We start from the raw sequence: 25,365 nt of genomic DNA on the forward strand, positions 1-25,365 counted from the left end.
CTAACCTACTTTAGCTTACATCATTTTAAAATGGTGGCTAAAAAGCAAAAGGTAATGTTTTTTCATATATATATATATTTTTATATATACTTATTACAAAAATTTAATAGCGTGTTATTTAATGATGTGCAGCTGCTTTCCTCATCTGGACAAGGATGTTTCCAAGTTCTTCACGCTTCCTTTTAGCTCTGATATGTGTGCCCAACTAAGAAATTTAGGGATACATTATGAAGTTGTTATTATTATTATTTATCTGAAATACTTAAGGACATATTTCAGATGAGATCCTTACCCGCCTCTTTAAAAATTTCAATGCACGCTTATCCTTGGAAACTTTCAACAATTCCATAGCACGCTTTTCATACGGTGCATGTCCAGTTACCTCACGGATTAAGTCTCTGACAAATTTGCTATGTTTAGTTTGTCTCTAGAATTAAAAAATTTATGGTTGCTTTATATTCATATATTTTTCATTACTTCATATCTTGAGAAACGTTTAATTGTAAAATAGAAAAAACAATGAACAAGTATTATGTACTTTATCAAAATAGTAAAGTGTCTTCTAACGAATATCTTTTTATACTGACCCCTTTTAGCCTTGCAGGCAAAACGCAGACCGTCTTCTTTTTCTCATTTTTATTTTTTGCTACACGAATTTTAGTGGTTTTATGGCCTCTATTAAGACCGACTGCTAATTCATACCTCGGAGCCATCCTGTAAAATTAATACATTTAAAAGTTAGGTTATACACATAACAATATGATATTGCACAAATTGCACGATAATATTATGTGTATTAAATTGGAATAATTAATATGAACATCTAGCGATATATAAATAGTATTGATTTAATAAAATTACAAAGATATTTTGGGATTCAATTTAACACAAACCTTGGCGGTTTAAATACACTCGTAAAAAGAAATACAACCTTGTTTTCAATGGAAAATTTTCGTTTATTCCCTATGCGCATGCGCGTGATATTAAATTGTCAATTTACAAGTGTACGACAGAATATTCTTATGTACCAATATAAATTCCCTATGACGAATTTTATTCTATTTAAAACAATATATTTGTCATATTTTTCAACATAATAGTAGATAAATATATTATACATACGTTACCATAAATAATTAAAATATTATATACACATATTTTTCTTGAAACTTATTTTGATATAGAGATCTTAATATTTCATATGATGGATACCCTGCGGTGTAATTGATAAATCTATTTCAACTTCACAATTGTGATTCGTAATTGCTGTGGTGTCAGATTTTCGAAGAGAATATTTTAATTTATATTACAAAACGGTATGTATGTAATATACGCAGTCATATCATTTTTCTCCACAACGTTCAGCTCGTAACATTTATTTTCACTGACAAGAAACCATGTCTAAAACGAAAAACATTCCAAATAACTTAACCAAGTGGGATCTGGCAGAAGATTCCCTGGCACCATTAACTGATTATCAAAAAGATTGTTTATTAAGTTTAGAAGAAGAATTATTTCCTGACAGTAAAGTCAAAACTGTGGAAACTAGTGATACCGTATGCACAAATGAAGAAGCTATAACATCAGTACAAATAGAACGATGTCAAGATCTGTTACAACATTATGCCGCATTAGAACAAAAGTGTATGGACAGGAAAGACATGAAATATATGTTGTACCTTAATAAACTTCAAGCTCGACGACAAGAATGCAATGAACTTTGTGTACAAATAGAAGAGGCATTGGAAGACTTTACTATGTTATCTAAACAATATTCAGAGGTTTCTGATAAAACAGTGTCTCTTTATGATGCAAGTGAACAGCTTGATTCTGATCAACGAAAATTAAATACTACAATAGAAAATATTACAGAATATGTGAAATATTTTAAGGATATTGATATGATGATGGAAAAATTGGAAGCACCAACATTATCAGTAAACAGTGAAATGTTCTTTAATATATTAGATAAAATTGATACTAACATAGATTTTGTGCAGAATAATCCTTCCTTTAAAGAAAGTAATACCTATTTGATCAAATATAAACATTGTCAATCTAAGGCAATATCTATGATTCAAAATTATATTTTCAACTTATTTAGCAAAACAACAGAGAGTATTCTAAATTTGAAAGACAATGATGATTCCCAAGATAATACAGATGCAGCTTTAGCTCTGTTTTATGGAAGATTTCAAACTATTTTATCAAAAGCTAAGCCAGTTATAGAACAAATTGAGGCAAAATCTTATAAGAGACAAGAATATGATAGCTTATTATCTGAGTGCCATCAATGTTATTGGAGTCAAAGGGGATTAGTATTAGGTAGTAGTGTACAAAAGTCTTTAATATCTGTAAAAGAGAAATACAATGGTGATCATTGTAGTTTAGTACGAAATTCATGTGCACTGTTATTACATGCATCAATGGATGAATATAAGTTATTTTATGAATTCTTTTCGAAACCATCTAATGGATTAACAGCGTATCTTGAAAGCTTGTGTACTTCTTTATATGACACGCTCAGGCCATTCATAATTCACATTAACCATTTAGAAACATTAGCTGAAATTTGTTGCATTTTGAGAATTGAAATGCTGGATGAACATGTTCAAAATAATTTTGAACCTTTGGAAGGGTTTGGAAATATTTGTTTACAATTGTTGCATGATGTACAAGAAAGACTTGTATTTCGTGCACATCTTTATTTGCAGTCTGATGTTTTGAATTATAATCCGTCACCAGGTGATTTGGCATATCCAGAAAAATTAAAAATGATGGAAGATATAGCAGAATCAATAAGAGAAGAATCTAGACAAACAAAAATGAAGAGAATATCTGTTTCGTCTAATGATGATAATGTTCTAGAACCAATATCCAGAAATCATATAGAAATAGATACCATTTATCAAAAAACACATATGGGTAATTCACCAGCAGATCTCCATGGGATGTGGTATCCTACTGTTCGCAGAACACTAGTATGTTTATCAAGATTATACAGGTGTGTGGATAGATCAGTTTTCCAATCATTAAGTCAAGAAGCCATATCTCTTTGTGTTCAAAGTATAGAAAATGCAAGGCAGGAAATTGAAAAAAGAGCATCATCTTTGGATGCAGAATTGTTTCAAATAAAACATTTGCTCATTTTGCGTGAACAAATTGCACCATTTCAAGTAGATTTTACCATAAAAGAATACAGTTTGGATTTTTCAAAAGTTAAAACAGCAGCATTTGGTTTATTAGAGAAGAGCTCAAGACTTTTTACTCTGTCAAATAATGCTCTATTAGAATTTCTATTAGAGGGAGCACCTCAGATGAAGGAACAATTAATAGATTCCAGAAAACATGTGGATAATAAATTAAAATATGCCTGTCAGCGTCTCATACAATATGCAACATTTTTATTGATCCATCCGATTTTGAAACTATTAGAAAAAGAAAAGTTACATGCTAATAATCCAGATGCATCTCAAGAACATATGCTTGGAAATCCTCAAGATGTTGCAGCTGCAATTAGCGAGGTATTGCGGATAATTAAATTTAAATGCCCTGAAATCCAACAACTGATGCAGTTATATCTCTCTAATAAGGAAACAGAATTTATTTTATTTAGACCAGTAAAAAATAACGTTTGTGCTGCATTTACACAATTATATCAAATGTTGAGTAAATATTATAATTCAGAGGAACTTCTATTAATTGCATGTCCGTTACCAGAACAAATTTCTGTCATACTAAGCTCAACCAGTCTTGTCCATGGAAAAAAGAATGAAAAACCTCAAAGAAAAGATTCAAAGAAAACGTAGCAAAAATGAATTAGTAAATTTTTACAATTAAGTATTGTACATTAATGTTATTTGCGAACTATAAACAAATTATTAATTTTTTTTAAATATTTGTTTTTAAAATAGATATTAATATATAACAAATATTTTATATTTCTAAGTAAATTATGTAAAATGTGTATAAATCGTAATTCCATATAAGATAGATATTCATGGAAAATTAGAAAAAGCTACTCCAATTTATAACGTCCTGTAACAAAAAATACTATATAATATTTTAATTCTTCAAAATGAATTTTCAGCACGCGTAATTTTTATAGTACGAAGATGTATATAATTAAAACATTAAATTAAATTAATGTCATAAAATTTGTATATCCCTTTAACCAAAACTCATGATCTTAAATAAATTTTTACAAAAATTATCATTATCATTCAATTTGAAATTGATTTATTACACTGACTTTTACATATTTAAATAATAGCATTAAAAATTTATAAAGAACACGGGTAGGTTTATAAGATTGTTTAAGTTATTATATTAATATTTCTCTATTAATTTACACACGGTAGACCACAGGATTTATCATATTAGAAGATAGCCTGTATTCCTCTGCAGATTTACTTTCATTAGAGTCTAAAGGAAAATGTCGGTTGAATTCTTCGGTAATGTTCGCTGCGGGTGGATTCAAGTAATCTTTCACAGTAACGTACTTCGGGCCGCCGAACGTATCCAATACTACGATTGAAATTATCTTCATCTTGGCAAAATAAAAATGATGATCTATAATGTTAAACATAATATTTTTAAATTAGTGCACGTAGTAACATGGCTGATTAACTAATGATATTTAGTAGGACAATTCTTACCTGCTGGCATATTAACTAGTCCTGGATGACGCGTGAAGAATACTTTTTTAGCTAGTTCTTGTTCCGCACTATCATCTTTCAACTGTAACAAAATATAATAATTGTTATTAATTGTTCTACTATAGGTTAAATAAAAAGTCTACTAACTGGTTTAATTTTGCCGGTTAAAAGAATTCTGGCGCATCGAGGATCCATAGGATCCCACTTTTTAGTTTTACAGTAATTTCCTTCAGCCAATGTCATCAAGAACGAGGCTCGGTTATCTTTCTACGATAAAAAAAAATATAAAATTAATTTTCACAATTTTTATAACGATAAACATGTAAAAAATAATTAAATTCAGTTAATTAAAGGAACAAAGTGTTTCAAAATAAAACATGCGTCGTTATTCGCTATCTTATCAGATGATGGTAATATTAAATACAAAGTATTCGTTTACAGTTGTGGCGATATACGTATTATGATTCTTACTGCGAGATCTTGAGCTGTGAAATCCAAGGGGGTGAGGTAAAGATACGGAATTCCAGATCCATTTCCTAAAAGTCCGTCTGAATACGAAACTAACGTTACGGCTGGAAACGATGCAATATCCTTCCTTGAGCTTATTGTTGCCACGGATACCCAATCTGTACACATCAAAGTATTCGTAATAATTCACAGAATATTCAATTAGCATCGTGTGAAAAGAAAACAAACATTTAATTTCAAGGTATTATAAATATGTAATAGTTGAAATATAAATGGCTATCGAAATGTTATCTAGAAATCAATTCTTGCAGTGATTTCTTTTTCCTCTCTTTCGATTTATCAATATTTTCTTTAAAATTAAATTACAAATGATAGAATTTCCACTACATTGTAAAACAATAGGAATAACGTATAATTAAAGATTTTAATGTAACAAACATTAAATGATACAAACATATGATTTAATAAATAAAATAATAAATTATAAAATCAAAAAATAACGATGTTTGCACATTGAATTTATTATACATTGCATTTCGTTATATACTGAACATTTGGAACATTACCAAAACTAAATATACATAATTCTAATCTTAACTCTAAAGAACATACATATTTACATACGTATTTTTTTTCTTTTTTTTTCGCTTCGTTGATTTGAAATGAATCATAATGATACGAGCATGCCTTTGTTAGAAAGTAAGTGTTTATATCATTTTTACAATAATCGAAAACAGAACTGGAAAGCTATTTCGTATACTCTAATTAGAAATAATCACTATATATCACGAGAAAGTGTACTTTTCTTACCAGCCTGATTGACAATATATCTTGCCATTAAAGCTGCCTGATTGATAGGTGGTGGAGTATTGGCGGGCTGTTCTTGATGTCCCTCAAACGATTTGTACATGTCATGATTTTCATGATATCGTTTCTCATATTTTGTTTCCTGTGGACGATTTTCGCGCACTGCCTGTGCTTTTTTCCATTTTAAATACTCTTCAAATTCTTCCCATTGTTCGTCTTCTGAAAACTGCGGATATTTCTTTGCTTCAATCGTTAAGATCAAAATTGCAACAAAGATCGCATATCGTAAGATCATGGTTTTGGTCTACAACTATTCACGCCGATGGTAAACGTATACTATGAAAGATGAATCTACTATCGTGTGCCTTTTCGGATAACGTCACATTTGCGGTCGCGTTTTGGATTTATCACTTATATAGGCGCGTATCTGCTGCAAGTATGAGAATGACAAACACGAGCTCCAATGACCGTTGAGAACACTGACTCAAGGTCTATATACATATATATGGACATCGAACTTCTATATCATGCTACGTGGGAATGAGCAAAACTGCTTAGTTGGTAAACCTAACCTAATATGTGTAAAATGTCAAGCAGTATATCATACTTTTATTACAATTTGTTGAAAGGAAAGTTATTTTGAGATATTAAAATTTGATATAATAATTGAGTTAAGTAACCATGAAAATTATTAACCTGAAACTTGTATAAAATTATAAAATGTTTGAGAATTCCACAGGATTAACAGTTTATTGACAAATTGATTAATTTTAATGAAGATAATTTTATAGTTATTTATTTTAGTCAATATTTGGAATCAATGTTTAAAAATACATTGATAATAAAAAGCACAAGAAAATTAAGTTCATAGAAAAGAGATTATTGTTAACCTTATACTGCAATATGGACGTATAATATATTTTGATTATCTACTTTATGGTTAATCAAATGAGATATAAGATCTGTTTGAATGCCAAATGAATGGCAATTGACATGAAATGTAATACACAAAATTATATGGTAAATAACTATACATTAATGATAACAAGATTAATTTTTTATCGCTAAGTTTTATAATTTTTCTGAGGATAAAGAATATGATAATAATTATCACAGTACAAAAGAACAAAAGCATAAAATGTTATCAAACATACATACAGTGAGTCACAAAATTATTGGCATACACAGAAAGTGAAAGGAATATGAAGAGTAAAAGAAATAATAAGAGATCTTTTAAACCTTCTATTTGAGACATATAAGGTATAGATCATAAACACACTATATTATAAAAAAAATAATAATTTTTCTTGTACTTATAAAAAAATTGAAATGAAACAATTCTATGCATCAATTGCCATCACAAAATTATTGACACATATTACAAAAATTAATAATTTTAACAATGTTAATTTTTGTAGGGTACACTTTTTATTTTATCACTTCAGAAAATTGCTTTGCCATTGATTCTATAAATTTGTTTAAATATTTTTCCTCTATATTATGTCATTCTTCTTCTAATCTACTTTGCAATTTCGTTTTAATAATTATTGAATGTTTTTATCTTTCTTTTTATATCTAATCTATCTCGTACCATCTCAATAGGATTTTGACCCATTGACTGAGATGGTATACTTAGGACTTTTGGACAGTGGTATAGCAGTAACTCTTGTAGAACTTTCGATTTGTGCTTCGGGTCATTATCGTGATATAACAGAAATCTTTCGAGAGTTCCCAATTTTTGGGCTTTAAATTATTTCTTAGTATGCTCAAGTGTCGTATTTTATTCATTGTTTTTAATTCATCAATTCTAAATTTTCTACTTCCTAGTAATTGATACATCCTCAAACCATAACGTGGTCACCACCGTATTTGACTGTTGAGTGAATATTTTTAGAATCCATTTCTTCGTTCGGTCTTCGTCACACTTTCATACAACCATCAGATCCCCAAATATTGAATTTACTCTCGTCGCAAAATATAACATCTCTCCAGATTTTGAAATAATTTTTTTTTTACAAAATCTAAACGTTTTTTTCGATTTACTGCAGTAAAGTGTGATTTCCTTCTGAATGTGGGTCCACTGTACGAATTCTTTCGCAGTCTTTTCGGACTCTTTATCTTTTCACGTTATAGTTCTCGCTGTAGGGTATAAAAGGGTACCCTACAAGGTATCAACACTGTTAAAATTATTAATTTTTGTAATGTGTGCCAATCATGTAATGTTCTTATTTGAAAATATAAATTATTACACTTTTTCTCAACATATTAAACATATTTATTTGAACATTAGAAACAGGAAGCAAAAAATTATTAGAATCTGAATGAAAATTTATAGCTTTTACAATGATTCAAGTGCACTGCATTTTTATTTTAAATTACAATTATGGACTTCTAAACAAAGAATAGTGTAAATACTTAGAAATATTTATATGTAGTTTAATTTGAATTTAACCTTTGCTTGAATAGTAATGTAGAGAAGGAGTAAATTTGCTATCAGTCTTATAATTTTTACATCTGACTTTACAGTTTTATTTTTGAAGAATAATTTGGTAAGGCATATTTTTGTATGCATGATTTTGTGTATTTTTAGGCTTTGTCAAGTAATATAAGTACTTTCTCTATACAGAGTGCTTTTGTGCACAATCCAATTCTTTTTATTTATACGTGGAACACCACTATTTGGCAGAAGCTGATTTTCATCCAATTTTAAGTATTTCCTATTATTAGGACTTTTAGATATACTTCCAAGCACATAGATTAATTGAAATTACTTAATTAAACGTTAATCATAAAGGATGAAATGAAATTTACAAATAATACAATAATAATAAAATAACTTGTATGTATTTTAAACCTAAGTTGTGAACAAAAATATAAACAGGAAATGAATTTAAGAAACATAATTTATCTTTGAATGTTTATGATGTGTTGTACATTGTTGATTTTAAAATGCAATAGAAGACATGGAATGATAAATTTGTGAAAATTTTGTAAAGCATTAAAGCACAATACTACAAACTTGCTAATGTTAAGTGGACATATTTTTTTTCCAAAGAATGTAGTATACTTAGAAAGAAAATTCAATTTTTTTATAATTTCATGTCATAATTTTTTAATGAATCCCAAGGGTGAAGACTGCACTGAATCACAAAGTTTCATTTTACCAAGATGGAGACGTTATGCATATATTTTAATGCTTAAGTCACTGCCTTACAATGTTTCTCCAACGAAAATAAATTCCGTAGAAATGTTCCGAAAAATTATGAATAGAAATATTCAACAGGTGAATCTTACAGCACATAAAATTGTATTTACACGTGTACTCGTCAAAAAACAATTCATCAATTTACAACAAAACATAATAATCTCTTTGAAAGAATTCGCTATCTCTAGCAACATACACTCGTATTTTATAATTTTTGATTGGAAAGAAAGATCCATTGCACGCTTATATAATTTTTGCACTTAAAATAGAGTCAAGTGCTTTTTACCCTCATTCCGATAGGTCGAATTATTTTCTATATAATTGATAAGGCAGTGGTTTACTGTTATCAGACAAATTGATATGTATTAACGCGTTGATAATTAACGTATATTAAGATTCGAAAGATAAAATTTAATAACACGATTCTTAATAGCAACGATTGATAAAGATAACTGATACGAAAACCGATAAAATAAATTAACAACATTAAAACTATGTTTTTCAATATTAATAGAGATAGCGATTTCTTTCGTAAGTGTTACATACTCTTTCATTCTCTCTCTCTCTCTCTCTCTCTCTCTCTCTCTCTCTCTCTCTCTCTCTCTCTCACACGCACGCACTTAAATTCATACAGAAACAACGCTTCTTTTGTTTACGTTATAAGCAAAAAGGTAAACATTATTCTTTTCTATCCGATCCTCTTAAATTAACGCTAAAAAACGTGTAACGATTGCACTGTCGACTTCACTAAAGTCATCGTATTTACGCAACAAAATGTTACAAGTATAAAAAATTTACGACAAGTACGGCTTCTCGAGTAAATTTATCGCTAACAACCACGCCGGCTTTTTTCACAGCAATAACGCTGGTAAACCTTTATTCGTTCCTCCGTTGTTCCTCTTATCGTGCGCGTTCTCGTGTCACGTGGGACAATCAATCATGTTAATTAATTGGTCTCCGCGTTTCGAGATTCACCGTTTTGCCCCTTGAGCGTCGCACCAAACATGTTCTGTCCTCTGTCTCATTTTTTCTTTCCCTTCTTTGTTTTTTCTTTCTTTTTCTTCTTTAGAAACTCCTACCCTCCGTTTGCTTACGCGAATATCTCCGAAAATGTCAACATACATAATAATTTATTCTGTTATATTACAATAAGTCGTTCTACATAGTCGAGAATAGAGAGCAGCGATTTTTACAGTTCAATTGGCACATCGGATGCGCGCGTATGATTCGCTGGGTTCGCGGGGATGAGTGGAAAAATGCGAGGAAAAGTAGAGTGGAGAAAAAAAAAGTAGGATACAAAATAAATCTAGCCGGAGCGATGGCAGAAACGATGAACGAACATGTGACGAAAGTGAAAAACAGGTAAAGCGAAACAGGAGAAAAGGGAGAAAAGAGAAAAATGAACAAACACATGGAAGGAGAGAGGGGGGAAACGAGAGGGAAATTCGTGTACAGAGATGCTGAGGTGAATACGATATCACTGATATGCATGTGGGGACTTTGGGCTCAGAATTTTCAGTTATTTAAGTACACGTCTCTCGCGTGCCGGCGCACGCCACTAGGACGTCGAACTGTACCAACCGTTCGTCGTCGACTTGTTCGTCGGATGGTAAATGTGGAAACCAGCCCCGGCGGCCGGGTGATGGTAAAATTGCGCTTGCTCGCTCAAGCCGGCCGAAGCGTACGCCGCGGCAGCGTCCAATGCGCTCGGGTGAACGGCGGCCGAGTACACTTGGGGCTTCAAAGGCAACGGTTGCGCTGGCTCGTACTGATGGCGTAACACCGGGTCAGTGTAGGCTGACGAACCTTCGTAGCTGCTTATCACGTTCACCGGATGAAGCTGTTGCTGTTGTTGCTGCTGCTGCTTGTCTCTCGGTGAAACCGATGACGGTGGTGTCATCGCTGAGTGATAATCAACGGTGTAACCGCTGGCGGTAGAGTACGAGGAAACGAGGCTGGTAAACGCGTCGGCACAACTGGTTCCAGTGGAACTCTTCTGATTGTGCGTTGCCAATACGAATTGATGTTCGCCGTAGGTACTGGACCCTTCGGATCCAGGCGGAGTAGGCAAAGGGCCGCTCGGTGTCGTATCCCCGGCGTAGTAGGTCTCGCCGGAAGATGAGATTCTTGTACTACCACTGGATGTGATTCCGTGAACGTTTGCCCGTATCACGCTCTCCCTGTTCGCGTATAACTGTCGCAGAAGAGCGGAGGCTGGTAATGGAGCGGTGGTCGACTGTTGCGGACTCAAGTGTCCCAAATGATGGTGAGCCCCGATCCACTTAATCGTACTCCTCTGTTGTTGTTGCTTCAGCAACGCGTCCGTGCTGAAATCCGTAGGTTGGTGCAGTGTCGGTGAATGGGACTTATTGAGATTTTGAACCGGCAGATGCTTGGACATCGCCTGTTCTAGATCTTTCACGGAGGTGCCGGTACTGTCGGCGTTGTTGCTCGTTCTATCTTCCACGCGTCTCGATTTCGGACTGGCCGAGCACAATACTTGCTCACCTCCTGAAATGGAATGGTTTGATGGAGCTGGACTTAGAGCGTGGCTTCTCTCGTTATTCGTGACTTTCACCGTTGAGTCGTCCTCCTCGTCCTCCTCCTCGTTCGAGCTGCTATCGTCCTCGTGCAGCTTCCGCTTGTGCCCGCGCAATTTCACTACGAGCGTGCTAATGTTCCCTACCGCTGTCTGCGGCTCTTGTTGCAGCTGAGCTATGTTGTCGTGATGTCGGCTGCCTCGTTTCTCGTTCTCCGACCCGCGTGTGTCTTCGCGATCTTCCGGCGGTGACCTGTGCGGGTGTTCCTGATGCTGGTTCGGTGGCCCGCCGTGATTTCTTCCTTCTGCAATCCATTACAACGCTATTTTAGTGATTAGAAGGTTTCGGATCGTCGATCAAGGTGAAGTACTTATATTTTACAAAAATATAGTTCGAATGGCTGAACAAAGTAAGAGATCTCAGGATCCTTACCTCCTCTATCCGCATCCGGCGATCCATTTTCTGGATCATTCCCAGCCGCGTCCTCGCGTTTCACGCCCATAACGCCTTCCTCCAGCTGACAGCAATCCATGATTAAATTCTCGAACTCGCGACCACTGGAAGAAAAGGTAAATCAACTATTTCGTTGTATCTTATAGCCGCCATGCGTTCGGAAGCTTCGAAACCTCGCGTTTAGCTTTAGAACAAAATTCTTATCCGTAATTCACCTTATAACGTAATTGACACAGATGATATTCTGCTCCTCGGCATTTTTCGAATTGCACACTACCGTGGCACACGTCTGCAGCCACGTGTATCCTCCGCTTTTGTTCATCAACCTATAATAATGCGTCAATACCTGTCCCTTGTGGATCACTGAAACAAATCAAATACAAGCGAATCGCTCAAATCGAGGATTGGAAAACGCAGAATACCTCGCGTATGCGATTCGTAAAGAGAATTAATAAGAAAATACTCACAGTCGATGTGAGATTTCCGAAGACGATTCGCATCTTCCCCATGGCACAAAGTGTAAAGATTTTTCCCTGTTAACTCGTCGGCTGTATAATCTAGTAATTCGGACACCCTACAAATCCACGCAAGAAACATGTCAGAAACGAGTAAGGAAAGCGGAAGCATTGTTAAATATCCAGAAATATATTTCGTATTGTATCTCACCTTGGTTCGCAATGTGCTATCCGAAAATCGAAGCTGATTCGCGTGACGAACATGTCGGCTTCGAGGCGAATTTCGTGCACACTTGGCGGAGGAAGTGCGATCGCCAGGCCAACCATGCCTATCAACGGTGGCGCGGACTTTCTTGTATGGCTAAACGTATACTGCGGTCTCAAACGGCACAGTAACAACACGACCTGAATTCGTAATCGTTTATTAACGAAACGCTGGTTTCGTTGATTGAACGCGATTGATTGACGAAAGGTTAAAGCAACGGAACCGAAAATTTATCGGGTCTCCATCGAAGGCATAGCCGACGATGGTAACTAGGCCGATGATATATTCTACTAAATTTAATTCAAACACTGTTCTTCCACGGTATTTCAAGGAAAATTTCGTTGGTGATAATATCCGATATTTTTGGAATATAATAACGAGAATGTCTCGAACAAGGTGATGATTTTAAGTACACGTATTTATGAGAAAACGAAATGCTCACCCTATAACCTGAAGACTTAAAATGGCAGCCCCTTTTCGTTAGAGTAGACTTCATCCGGACGCAGAACGCTCGGTCGTATCCTTTGTAAAGACTATTTGCTGTTAACGACATTACCGAGGACACTGTAATTGAATTAAAAGGAAGGTATAAATATTTATGCAGCTATAAACAGTGCTGTACAAAAGCTTGCTTATTTCCTATCTCCTCCAGCCACGTTTTAAGTTATTCCTACGGCGTAGCAAAACAATTTCCAACGAGCAAACTGGAACTCGTCGAGGAGCGCAAAAGGAGGAAAGCAGTAATGGCAGTTCCATAAATTTGGAAATGCTGATAAAGGAAGAAACTCTGAAGATCAAGGGATCGAGGAAGGCAGGACCTTGATTGATAAATCGCGATAAAGCGATAATGATAGAACGTAAGTGCGTCTGTCGTTTGTTTCTTCGAGATCTGCGTCGGCTCGTTCTGTCAGGAACGACAGATCTGTTCGAGATCCTTTAACCACTGCTCGAAAGTTTATCAAGGAACGATCTGACCGCGACTGGTTCGTGGGACACGTCGTTGTAAGCAAAAGCGTGATCGGAGAAATTTACCGTCGGGATTCGCGGTGGTAGAAGATCCGTGTTCCTCAGACGCCGCGCTACTCGGCGACGCTAGCCCGGAACTCGAGGACTGTGGACCGGAAGAGCTGCTCGATGTCAGCCCAAGGCCCAATTGTTCCGCGACTTCCGCGTGGTCTTGCTGATGGACGTAATCGAAAACGCTTGACCCCGTCATCTCTACCTGTAATTCACAAAAATATTTTACGTTTCTTCGAACCTCTTTCGCGTCCTTCGACGACATTTCGTTCGACGATATTTCGGATAATCGTCGAATTTTCCTTCGAGGAATTCGACGCGCGACACGAATGCGACGCTGGAGGCAGAACGCGCGTTTAAATATCGCAATTTCCTTGACAAGTTGCAGAGAGGTGACTTAATTAGAGGAAAAACTGCAGCCGGGGACAGCTTTCTCGCGGCGACTCCAGCGCAGGGAAACTCTGCGGGTCTTAATATGATAGTTTCCACGAAAAACTGCTTCGACGTGACCGAAGCGACGTTCTTTCGTTCGATGGAAATGGCTGCCGTTTTTGTAGCATGATTTCCAGATTAATTCCCTTTGGTGGCTCGTAGAATCTTCAATAACGCAATCGATAAGGCGGAACTTTTGATTAATCGCCCCGAGGAATTTCCTTTTATATCTTTCTTTCGCGGAGAACGATATCGATGCCGTCGGAATTTTTTCAAAGAACGGAGTTAATTAAATTAGACTGGATGCCTGGAAAAATTCAGGCGCGACAAATGCCTCTGTCTATAATTACATAAACTATTCCCAATGGGATCGAATTGAAAGTTCTTTGTCGAGGCCACCCACTTCCTGTTTCGGCTTCTTACGTGACTTTTAACGATCTCCGGGGGAATAACGCGTTAGGCATTTTGTCGCGAACCCCGCGCGACGATATAATTCGCGCGAACGCGTGTTCGAAATTGCGGAATATCTTTAAAACGATATTTTTTCCACAGCGAATCGAAGTAACTTTATTTTCGTGTAAAATACTATCTTTCGGACACGCGGCGATCTAAACGCGGGACACGTTTGCAGCCGAAATTCCATTATTAAAACTTTACAGAACAGCGGGACGGATATCGATGAATACAGGCGACAACGGAAAACAAAATAATTTTCTTTTTCACGAGAATAACGCGTCCGTTATTTAATTACAGCTTTTCCATCGACGAAACAGCTGTGCCCGAAATATTCGAAAGAGACAACCCGACTCGGCGACATCTTTTCGGACGGTACTTTTGTCGTTGTTTCTGACACGACAAAATTCTCTCGCCCGATGCAATTACTCGAACAGGCATAGCCCCGACGATCGTCGATTTACCCTCCGATCTCGAGATTCTCGGAACTCGCGTAAAGACAAAGCACGTAAGAGTATGTAAATCTCGCGAAGTAGATTACTAGCTCAGAGGGGCACGGTTTCCCATCGGGGGAGGCTCTCGTCCGACAGAGAAAGAGAAATAGAGAGAGAGAGAGAGAGAGAGAGAGGGAGAGACTCAATTTCATCGAGCACGGAAACTTTAATTTCAATCGAACTTCCGACAGAATAATAATAATACTAAAGCTGGTGCCCCTGTTCACCGGCAAACACAGAAAGAGAACCATTAAAAATCAACAACCTCCCTAACGAGACTCGGAAATCGTTAACCTGTTCGACTGCCACCGGGCAATATCGCGTTCCTTGTCAGGGGGTGCAGGCTGCGAGCGGAGGAAAGAAGACCGTGGAAAAACGGTAGCATTCGAATACGGAACGAGCGAAAGAACATCTTGGACGAGGCGATTTCCATGTCTGCGCTGGAACATCTTCTCTCGCCGCGCATTCCTCTGGCCGGTTCTCTCTCGCGAGAAGAAATACCTCCGGAACACAGGGGCTGCCGGCGGCCATGTTTGTGGCAACGTCGGCGCCGGTTTCCGAATCCCGAAACACCCTATTGATTGCTCCACGAGTCTCGCAGAACCGAGCTGGTACACCGGTCACCTCCCGTACACCTCCTGTTCCTGCCCCCCTCTCTCTCTCTCTCTCTCTCTCTCCCTTCGTCTATCTCTCTGTCTATCTCTCTTCCTCCGTTTCTCCGTTCCACACTCCCTTCCCTGTCTAGCTGTGTTCCTCTCCGTCCCTCTCCCTCTCCCGCTCCCTCTCTCTCTCTCTCTCTCTTTTCTCCATCTACCTTCACGGGCAGCATTAGGAATGGCGAACACGCCGCCGTGCAGAGGCTACGTGAGCCGCATGCGACCACCCCCGCCCCCAACCACCCATCCTTCCCTCGTCTATGTCATGCTTGGTGCCAGCCAGTATGGCCGCCAACTCATACAACCTTCTCCTCTTTTCCTCCCTTGACCTCTCTCTCTCTTTCGTCCTTATCCACCTCCTCTTTTCCCAGCCATGCTAGCTCGCGCCGCTTCTTTTCCCTTCTCCACCTCTTCTCTTCTTTTCACCGTTCGCCGTGGCCACCTCCGCGCCGCCGCCTTCGTCTCTACCCTTCTTTCCTCTTCGTCCAACTTCTCCTTTTTCCACGGCCCGTGTTCCCTCGCTGTGCTGCTATCTTTGCCCTTCCGGCTCGCGCATACGTGCCAGCCTCACGTGCATGCCTGTGTCTTATATGTCTTCCGCTTCATTTCACCCACCCCGCCACCACCTATCTCTCCTACGCCCCAGCTCCTTCGTTCCTTCGTCTTTCGCTTCCACCACCCCCGTGTCCCCGCCCTGCCCTTTCCGTCTTTTCGTCCTTTCGTCCCTGTCTAGCCGCCTCCTGGCCGCCTCCCGGACGCCTCCTGGTCCTGCTCCAGCTTCCATCAACATCCCCGCGAACGAGTCACGCTTACAACGACCATTCGTAAGGGAACGTACAAGCAAGCTACACACTCACCTGTGAGAGTCCAAGGTAAATTGAGACGGTCTCGGATATGTACAGGAACCGTCCATCAGCAGCGACCGCCATCGCGAACCCGTCCAGCGACTGAAACGGAAAATATGGGAGCAATCGCTCTTCAGGCTCTTTCTATCTCCTTCCCTCCTTTCTTTCCTCCTTTCCTTTTTTCCACCTTTTTCCCTTTTCCCGCCGCCGGGACCAACGTAGCATCCCGACTGCTTCGTGATCACTTCCAGCCCCCTGCAGCCAGTTTCCGGGATACCGTGTCTGAATCTTTGTCGGAATTTTCTCTGTCGGTGGTTTCGTTTCGGACTTTTGATCGTAATTCGGTGCCCCGGTTATTTATTACGCTTATCCCGAGATATTTCCCTAGGATTGCCTGCCGAGTTCCGTGCGTTATGCAGATCGTCTACCGGGAATCGTGTCCGAGGGAATTCCGACTGATTCATGTCGTAAGCGAAGTTTTTTCCAGACTGTTTTTTTCAGGATACGAACGCTTATATCGCCGGTAAATAATTCACGACGAAAGATCGGAATATCAAAGAGGCTGGAAGTGATCCTTTTTTGACCCTGTGTTTTTTTTTTTTCTTTCTTTTCTTTTTTCGTCGATACGGTTAGAGAGCTTTCTCGGAGGAAGAAGAAGAAGAAGAAGAAACGATTTCTGCCGAGGCAAGATCAGCCGTTTCGCGCGCGAGGCTGATGAAATCGGTTCTTCTTTGATCGCAGATAACTCTTTAGTTTTGACACAAAGACGGAATCGCACACTCACTTGAAGTATGTGGGTACCCTGGTGTACATCGAAGTGGTCCATCGCGGCGGATGCTGATGACCTGACTCGATTCGCACCTGGAATCAGAAATATATCGCCGTCGTGTACGTGAATCCCGCGTTATTGAACGCGATGATGGATGTCCAGTTTCCATTTGAATGCTTCGGTTCAAAGCAATTTACCATACTATTTTCCTTCGAGTTAAGTTTAGACGCTTCCGTAAAGAATATGACAGATCCATAGTGATCGTGTAACGATATGTATGTTAAAGATAAATTTGTATTCGTCGGCTAACATCAAATTGCATATTGCCGTGCATATAGCGAACGATGAATAGTAATGAACAAACGGAACTCGATAAATCAACATTCCGCGGGGGTATCTCGCCGTCGCCCATTTCTGGCATAGATCTCGTTAAAAAAGGAAAATCACGTCAATCGAGGGAAGAACAATCGTCCGGTCGTAAACGATCCTTCGACGAGAAATTCGTGGAACCCTAATCGAGTATCGAATTTTCTATAAATTCGAGGTTCACTCGAACCAAACTAAACGAATCGGAGCACTCGAACGAATTAACCCTCTCCCAGAAGGAACATTCACGCGGAAGATTCGTTTCACCGCGAAATTAAGAATCCGCGTTTCGAGCGAAGACAGAAGAGAGTGACGGATAATCCGGTCTTCTGCTGATCATCCGGAATCTCGAATCGCGAATGCGGAGGGACTAGCAAAGGGTTAATAAAGAGTTTGGTGGAATCGATGGACGTTGGCCGATCGCAGGCTACCTCCGGCTTATTCTGACCATTGTGACTCACTCACCCTGGGCCAACCCCGAAGATAGCCTTCTAACCATGCCACCGGTGACCCCTTCGCGTCTTCTTTCTCCCCTCGTTTAACAAACAAGACGTTCCCGCTTCTTGCCCGTAATAATAAACCCGGCCCGTCCGCTCTCTCTCTCCCGGGAACGTCGTAATGAAAGACTTAGAAGACTCGATCAAACTCGGCGCGAAACGCTTAATCTGCTAAGCCCCGTGGAGCAGGAACGAGTGGAAGTGGCTGGCTAACCGGCCGGATTGATCAGCCTCTGGCTTTCGCTATTCGGTCAACAAGTCCGTTCTGATATTTCGGAGCCGGATCCCCGAATAATCCGGCCGGACTTTCGCCTGTCCGACGAAAGCGTTTCCTCCGGCGACGACACGACCCGTTCGCTTCGTTTCGACGACCATTCGTGAATACCGATTAAACTTTTACCGATCGACCTCCCTCAGGCACGTTCGTTTACACGGAATCGCGGGATTCTTGGCCTTCCAGAGGCTAATGGGGGTTGCTCCATCAGAGCTGGACGGATCGTCGCAGTGAAACCCTGTTGTGCAATTGACGGTGGAATTGCCGCTTCTCGTAGGTCACGGAAACGGAATCGTGCTTTTATCGGGCTTTCGCGAGAAATCTGATCGGGGTTGAATAAGAAATCGTATTTTAACTGTTGATCGGTGATCGTTAGGAATTCGGTTGATTCGGTGTGATTTGTATTTGTATTTCCAACCGTAGAATTAAAATCGAGAATCGAAAATACGATTCTTGGTTTTGACATCGAGAAACTTAATGGAACGCGTCGATCGTCTCGGTTAAGGAACTTTCGTAGATTCTTAGAGATTCGAGGGAGGTCAGTTATTTTCAGTACGATCGAAGGTATCTACTCGTCACAATATTTTGACAAGTATTCGAACGCTTTGCCCGATTGTCCAGCACGGTGGCTCGCAGATATTTCCTCGGGGATGATGGAAAAATACACGCGCTACCGGCGTGATCAATTTAGCGAGGATGAAGTTCGGTAATGCGGTATTTTTTCTCGGCGACGAGTGTTGAACGAACAATGTACGGCAAGGCGTTTGTTTTCCCAGGAAACCGGGTTTCCGCGACGAAAAAATTTCATCTTTCGCGACAAAGAGCTAAAGAGCTTTCAGTGTTTTCCGTACGAAAGGAACGTTTCGTCGGTGATAAATTAATTCCGTTAGAGAAGGTAACGCGGAGATAATCGTTCGTGCCTAGTACGCGAAGTTTCTTTAAGAGACTACGACTTTGAACCTTTCTCTAATCGAGTACGCGAAAGTTGTAGGGACTACGAGAACGGGAAACAAGAGGAAGCCGGATCGGTATAGGATTCGAGAGGGTAGCGCGAATAAACGAGATGAGAAGCGTAAAAATCCAATTTAAAATTGCATCGGACATTCCGCGTCGTGTAAAGACTCTAAAACGCACGTCGTTTGGAATGCGCTCCGCCAATTTGGATCGCTTTGCCAACTTCTGGGTGGTTTTACTGGAAACGATGGACCCGTTTCAACTTTGTAAGTGAAATTCCCATCCACAGGTTTCCCTCGTTTCCGTATTATTGTTTAAAATTGGCGAGGCTGTTGAATTTCTACGCAAAGTGTGCAAGGAATCCCATATCGCCCCCCGATATAAACCTCTCGCTGCTGGAAATTTATAACGCGCGATAAAAGACAAGAGCGACGTCGGAAATTTTATACTCCTCCGACCAGCACTTGAAATTAACGCTATTATTCGCTCTGCGATTCTCGCGATATCGCGCGAAGCGAGTTTACCGTTCTCCTTCGTATAATACCGAACGACGGCTATCTTCAAGCTACCAGAGCGAAAATCAAAATCGGAACCGGAACCAGCTCGCTGGCGATTACATCGAGCCGAGACGGAAGTTACACGCACCGTGACCAGCCGTTTCTCTTCGTCGAAACGTAACGCGAAGGGCAGAAACAAAAGGACCGACCTGGAGCGAAAAAGAGAAAAGTGGAATTAAAGCGGGCGACTGTGCCGCGGAGAGAAGGGGCGGTCGGGAGCGGGAGAGAAGAAAGAAAATAAATCAACCGACGTGTCTGGAAATCTTTAACGCATTTTACTTCGTTAAGTCGAGAGGTCTCTCGTTCGAGAGTTGTGCCAGTGACATGCGGCGAGGGTGAACCGGCCGCGGTGGATTTAGTTTGACGAGGAGCTGCGGCAGCGATGTGCGGACGGTGCCTAACTCAATTTCGTTAGTTTAGTTACATTGGCGGTTGGTAACGCGAGGCCCACGCAGAGGGTTGCCGTGATTAGATTTCCATGTAGGTAGTGGTGCAGCCACCTAAGCCTTTACGTGTAGCCGCTTTATATGTACGCAGACAGCCCTCTGTCCCGTCCTCACCCCTTCCTTCTCTCTCCTCTACCCTCTATCTCTCTCTGTCTCGCTACAGCTCTCCCACGACAAATATTAACTCAACCAGGTCGCACCCCACGATCCATCGAAAGTAGAGCCGATGAATAAGTGAATTCTCCCGACGACCGTCACCTTATTTTCCCTCTTCTGCCTCGTTGCAGCGGATTCTTTCGAGTAGCCGCGATCTCCCGCAGAACCGGGGGGTTGTTCGGCGTAACGAGGAGGCGAAGGGTTGACAGGGAAGGGAAACGAAGTTTTTCCTGCAAGCTCGTCAATTCCCACTGATCACGAAGAACCGTGGAATTGCTCGATGATCGACGGGAAAGGGTGAGTCGATCCAAGGGGTTTCTTCACGCTCTAGATGAACTAGCCTCGAGTTTATTAAATATATCGCGGAATGGTATCGAAGAATTTCCTCGTATCTACGATCTATTCGATACGATGTTTAACGCGGACCATCCCTCGATCTCTGGCTCGTGAACAGGGATGAAGCTCTTCGGATGTTTTTCTCTGCACCGGCGAGAGGCGAAAAGTTACCCAGAAGCCCTTCCATTCCCGTTAAATGAACCACGAAAATGAAGAAAGCCAATGGCGATGCTATCGCTCGATTATAGCCGACAATTCTCTATTACTATGTATCTGCGAATCTCGTGCTGGCTGCGTGGTCACTCTCCAGTTATAAAGGATATCGCGGGGCTCGATCTATTGCCGGGTTGCTTGCGCGAATTCTTAAGGAGACCTTTGTCCGGTTAATTCGATACCGGTGTACCGTGAATTTCCATCGAAATTCAACGCCCAACCCCACCCACTCTTGCCCTTTATCACGATCGGCCAGCGATACTACTCGATTCCAGCACGGGCTACCATTGCAATTAATTTGCGACGACGCCGAGATTGGCCCGTTGTTTCTCTGATTAGACGACGTTTAGGGAAATAGTTCTATTCTTCGTTTCACGGGATGATAATTCTACGACTCTTTCGTCCGTTGGTTAATTGGATATTAGAATGAACGTGTTCCACGATAAGAATATCATCGAAATTTCTGCGAATTATTTTCTACCATGTTTTTTATTCTGATCCTCGTTCCGAATTGTTCAACCGCGGAGGAAGAGTATCGAGATTTTGTTTTAGCGCGTTTTAAATATCCGCGGGTTTCGAATCGTCATCTCGATGACAGATTGGTCTCGCAGGGCTGCTTTCGCCCCCAAAGACACGTTTTACCGCGCGACTACACGCTCGTCGATCTTCAACAGCGAATTGACTCCCCTACCGGGGGTTAAATACTGATCCATCAGCAGATATCACTGGCAGATACACTTTCTAATAAGCGGGGGTCCAATCATCTGCTGTTTCCACATTGCAGCCACGTTAGGCGGTTCATGAAGAGGGTCGAAGGAATATCTCTTTTTCAGGGACCGCGATCGCGTTCTTCCTGTTCGTTGAGCAGTCGATAATATTTAATTAAACGCCAGATTTCTTTCTAAACCAATTCTCAACTTCTCGTGAAACGAGCCGAAACATTTCTGAAAATCTAGCACTGAAAATTACCAGAATTTCTAAATTTGCGTCTGTTAAACGTCAAAGATCAATCTTCTATCATTTCGAATGAAAAAAAAAGACGAATTTATTAATTCCGACTCGACCGACTTTTCTGATCTCGAGATCTCGATTGTACTAACTAATATGAACGCTATATCAATAGATTAATAACGAGGTTCTTACCTTTGCCAGATTTATTTGGCGGTGGCCCATCCCGATTCCATGGCGGGTCTCCGTGACCCGAGAACTCCCGAAGTTTGAGGTACGAGATGGTTAGCCTTATTATAGAGGCTTTGTCCAACTGGGAGGTAATAGCTGCCGGTAATGGCAGCATTTTCGCTAACTCGTAGAACTCGAAGTTCTCCTTCCCCCTTCGAGACCTGGCAGCGTCTCTACTCTTCTCCTTGCGCAGCTCGAGGATGCTGTAACAGACAGAGAAGAAAAACCGGAGAAGGTTAGACGAGCAAGAATCTCATGGTACGGATAAATCTAATTCTTTTTTCTGCTTTTTTCTTTGCAGTCGCGGCTTCGATCATGTCGAAACGTTTGCTTTTATTCGACGTACAACCGAAGGGGTCGGCCTTAATTTTGCAACGAGACGTTCGAGACGGCTGCGACGAGCGCGGTTCATCGCGAGGTGCGGTATAATGGCGGCGAGAAATTCCGTTTCTCTTCTTTTGTAAAGAAAAAACGCAGATTTTTTAGGGAAGTTACTTTTAGATCGGTATATTCGCGAATTTTCTTCGCGTGAAACGTACTCGCGTTATGCGACTATAATTACATTTGATATATTTAACTCGTAGACAAATTTTAATCTTTTAAAACGCCTCCTCGATTTCTCGCAGTTAGGGGTTGAAATGCTTCGTAGATCTTGTCGGGTCGAATTTTCGTGATTTCCACGAATAGCATCGTCAGAGGAATTTTCTGACATCGGATGTAATCGATGTGAATTCGTCTTCGTCCGTTCGATCCCGAGGTACGGTTAAATACTCGCTTCAGATTCGGATGCTCGAATAAACGACTTCCTCCTTATTCACCTTTCGTTTTCCTTTACAGCTGGTGAATGACGCCAAGGGAATCGCGATATTCCGTGCAATGTTCCCGAAGCGCTGGTGTTTTTACAAGTTTACGACAAATCGAAACGTGTAACCGTTCACGCGGCCGGAATCGAAACAATCTTCGGCTCTTGTCCGAAATTCAATTACATATTTGTTGCTACCATAAGATATTCGTTTCGCGTAGTCCTTCCGCAAGGACTCCAGTACTTGATATGCCAGCAACGAATTAACCGCTCTGCCGGAATCGCGTTACAGCTATTGACCTAGAGTACGTAGCACCCCAGGGTGACTGTTCCTTTCCGATTCCACGGCAACTCGATGTAGGTTAATCGATTTCCAGCGTACGTTTCGAACCTGCAGCCAGATCTGCCGACAATTAGTCGCTCTACGTTACAAAAGGAAGGAAAAACCCGGAAAACTCCTCGTTGCCATGAATCTCCGTTCTTCAAGCGTTCGAAACACCGCTGTTATTCTTTCTCAACATTTTACAAGCCCCCTTGTTATTTTTCGTATCAATCATAGAAATTCTGGTGGTTTTAAGTACTTTTTCCGAGAATTTCGAAAACACTGTTTCCGCAGGTTTTTCCTCAGGGTGAGAAAATATTGCAATCAATGGATACAAGCCGAAACTTTTCACTAGAGTAGGTAATAGTTTTCTACTAGAGTCATTGGGTCTAGTCCCAAAATCGAGGCCATACAGTAAGGCCACACGTGATATACTGTTTCATATCTATCACTATCGCTGCACACGCGATTCCGCTACAGTACATTCTCAAACACGGAGTATCAAGAATATAAAGCGTTCTTGCCAATGAAAAAATTAATATTTATTTATTTATTCACGGGCTGACTCTTTGTATACATTCAGATTTATAGATCCTCTCGACGGACGGGTTAGCGCAGAATTAATACGAAATTAAGTTGTTTCGAGGCGATACGCGGCAAAAAGGACTCCAATAGTCCTGGAAACTGATTTACATAAGTTATTATGCGATTTATACGTTGCGTTTACTAGAAGCTAGCCTATGTGCCTCGCAGACTACACAGAGATAAAAGATCACAGGATAATATATTGCTATTTAGCACTTTGCGCAGAAAAACCGTAGAGAGTCATAAATTTAATCTCACTTGCATCTCGGTATAATAATGCCACAGATACACAAGCCTATGCAGAACTTTTCCTAACGCAAACTCGTGACAAATCGAGTTATTAACCGTTTCAGTGCCACGCGTTTTTTTTCCCTGTTCAAAACTGCCAAGGACCGTTTTTTTTTCGCTTATTCCTTGTCCAAAAATAACAAACGACGCGATAGCGATTGTCTTATTTTCCGATTAAAACTGCCAAGGAGCTCTATTACGTTATTTGCCTCCGAATATTATATTGAAATTAAAATTCGATCTTTTATCAGCTGTTTAATCGTTTTATTTTTGTGCCGGTTGTCAGCTTTGCAGCCTAGTTATTTTCGAGCGAAACAGAAGAAGCGTAAAATTGGTTAATATCCAAAGAACAGACTGCCCGAAAGATACCTTGCTCCTGTTAAGTATTGACACCCGTCGTCTATTCCGAGATCAGTCTATTTCTCGCGAGTCAATTGTTCCTCGATTTACCCGCATTCGGCCGAAACGCCTTGCCAGTCAATTGGAAAAAGGAAAATATGTAATTACCCTGAAGCAGGTACCGACAGTTGGCAGTTGGATAGGAGAGCATAGGCGTGGCGGCTCGCAGCCACGATCGTAGAGCAAACGCGCGGCAAAAGCGGCCACCCGCTCGGCCGGCATACATTATTCAAACGCTATCATGCTTGTGTTTGCTGACATGCCAGTCGAATGTATCTGGGTGAATGTCGACGTAACATTAACCACGCCCCGTGGACGGCCCCCCGATTCCGGTTTTGCATTTAAACATTAAACGCTGACCAATGGGAACGTAATCCGCATTATTTGAAACCCGTTCCTCCCCCTACTTGTCACGGTCATTAACCTTTTGTTAACCAGGGTGGAATCGGACCCGGCCGATCGACCTGTCCCGAG

General features: G+C 40.2%; 3 protein-coding genes and 1 pseudogene across 3 annotated transcripts; 1 reads left to right on the top strand and 3 right to left on the bottom strand.

Annotated features, from left to right (window-relative positions):
- Nucleotides 1-118: 118 nt before the first annotated feature.
- Nucleotides 119-713, bottom strand: LOC143221275 (large ribosomal subunit protein eL36-like). Its single transcript, XM_076446754.1, has 3 exons — nt 588-713; nt 293-427; nt 119-205 (listed from the first exon to the last, which is right to left on the bottom strand). Exons 1-3 carry the CDS (start codon nt 711-713, stop codon nt 119-121), a joined length of 348 nt encoding a protein of 115 aa, XP_076302869.1.
- A 684-nt stretch (nt 714-1,397) lies between these two features.
- LOC143221274 (conserved oligomeric Golgi complex subunit 3 pseudogene) lies at nt 1,398-3,809 on the top strand (annotated as a pseudogene).
- A 539-nt stretch (nt 3,810-4,348) lies between these two features.
- LOC143221276 (protein CREG1-like) lies at nt 4,349-6,228 on the bottom strand. The gene is made up of 5 exons (XM_076446755.1): nt 5,937-6,228; nt 5,130-5,284; nt 4,806-4,925; nt 4,659-4,740; nt 4,349-4,572 (listed from the first exon to the last, which is right to left on the bottom strand). Exons 1-5 carry the CDS (start codon nt 6,226-6,228, stop codon nt 4,349-4,351), a joined length of 873 nt encoding a protein of 290 aa, XP_076302870.1.
- Nucleotides 6,229-10,696: 4,468 nt separating this feature from the next.
- Nucleotides 10,697-25,113, bottom strand: LOC143221277 (protein trachealess-like). The gene is made up of 13 exons (XM_076446756.1): nt 25,000-25,113; nt 24,463-24,515; nt 23,399-23,569; nt 22,460-22,698; nt 17,533-17,609; nt 16,761-16,850; nt 13,884-14,073; nt 13,294-13,415; nt 12,798-12,991; nt 12,599-12,705; nt 12,347-12,494; nt 12,111-12,235; nt 10,697-11,982 (listed from the first exon to the last, which is right to left on the bottom strand). Exons 1-13 carry the CDS (start codon nt 25,111-25,113, stop codon nt 10,697-10,699), a joined length of 2,916 nt encoding a protein of 971 aa, XP_076302871.1.
- Between the last annotated feature and the right edge of the window lie 252 nt (nt 25,114-25,365).

This window comes from Lasioglossum baleicum, unplaced genomic scaffold (genome assembly GCF_051020765.1).
Source record: "Lasioglossum baleicum unplaced genomic scaffold, iyLasBale1 scaffold2133, whole genome shotgun sequence".
NCBI lineage: Eukaryota > Metazoa > Arthropoda > Insecta > Hymenoptera > Halictidae > Lasioglossum > Lasioglossum baleicum.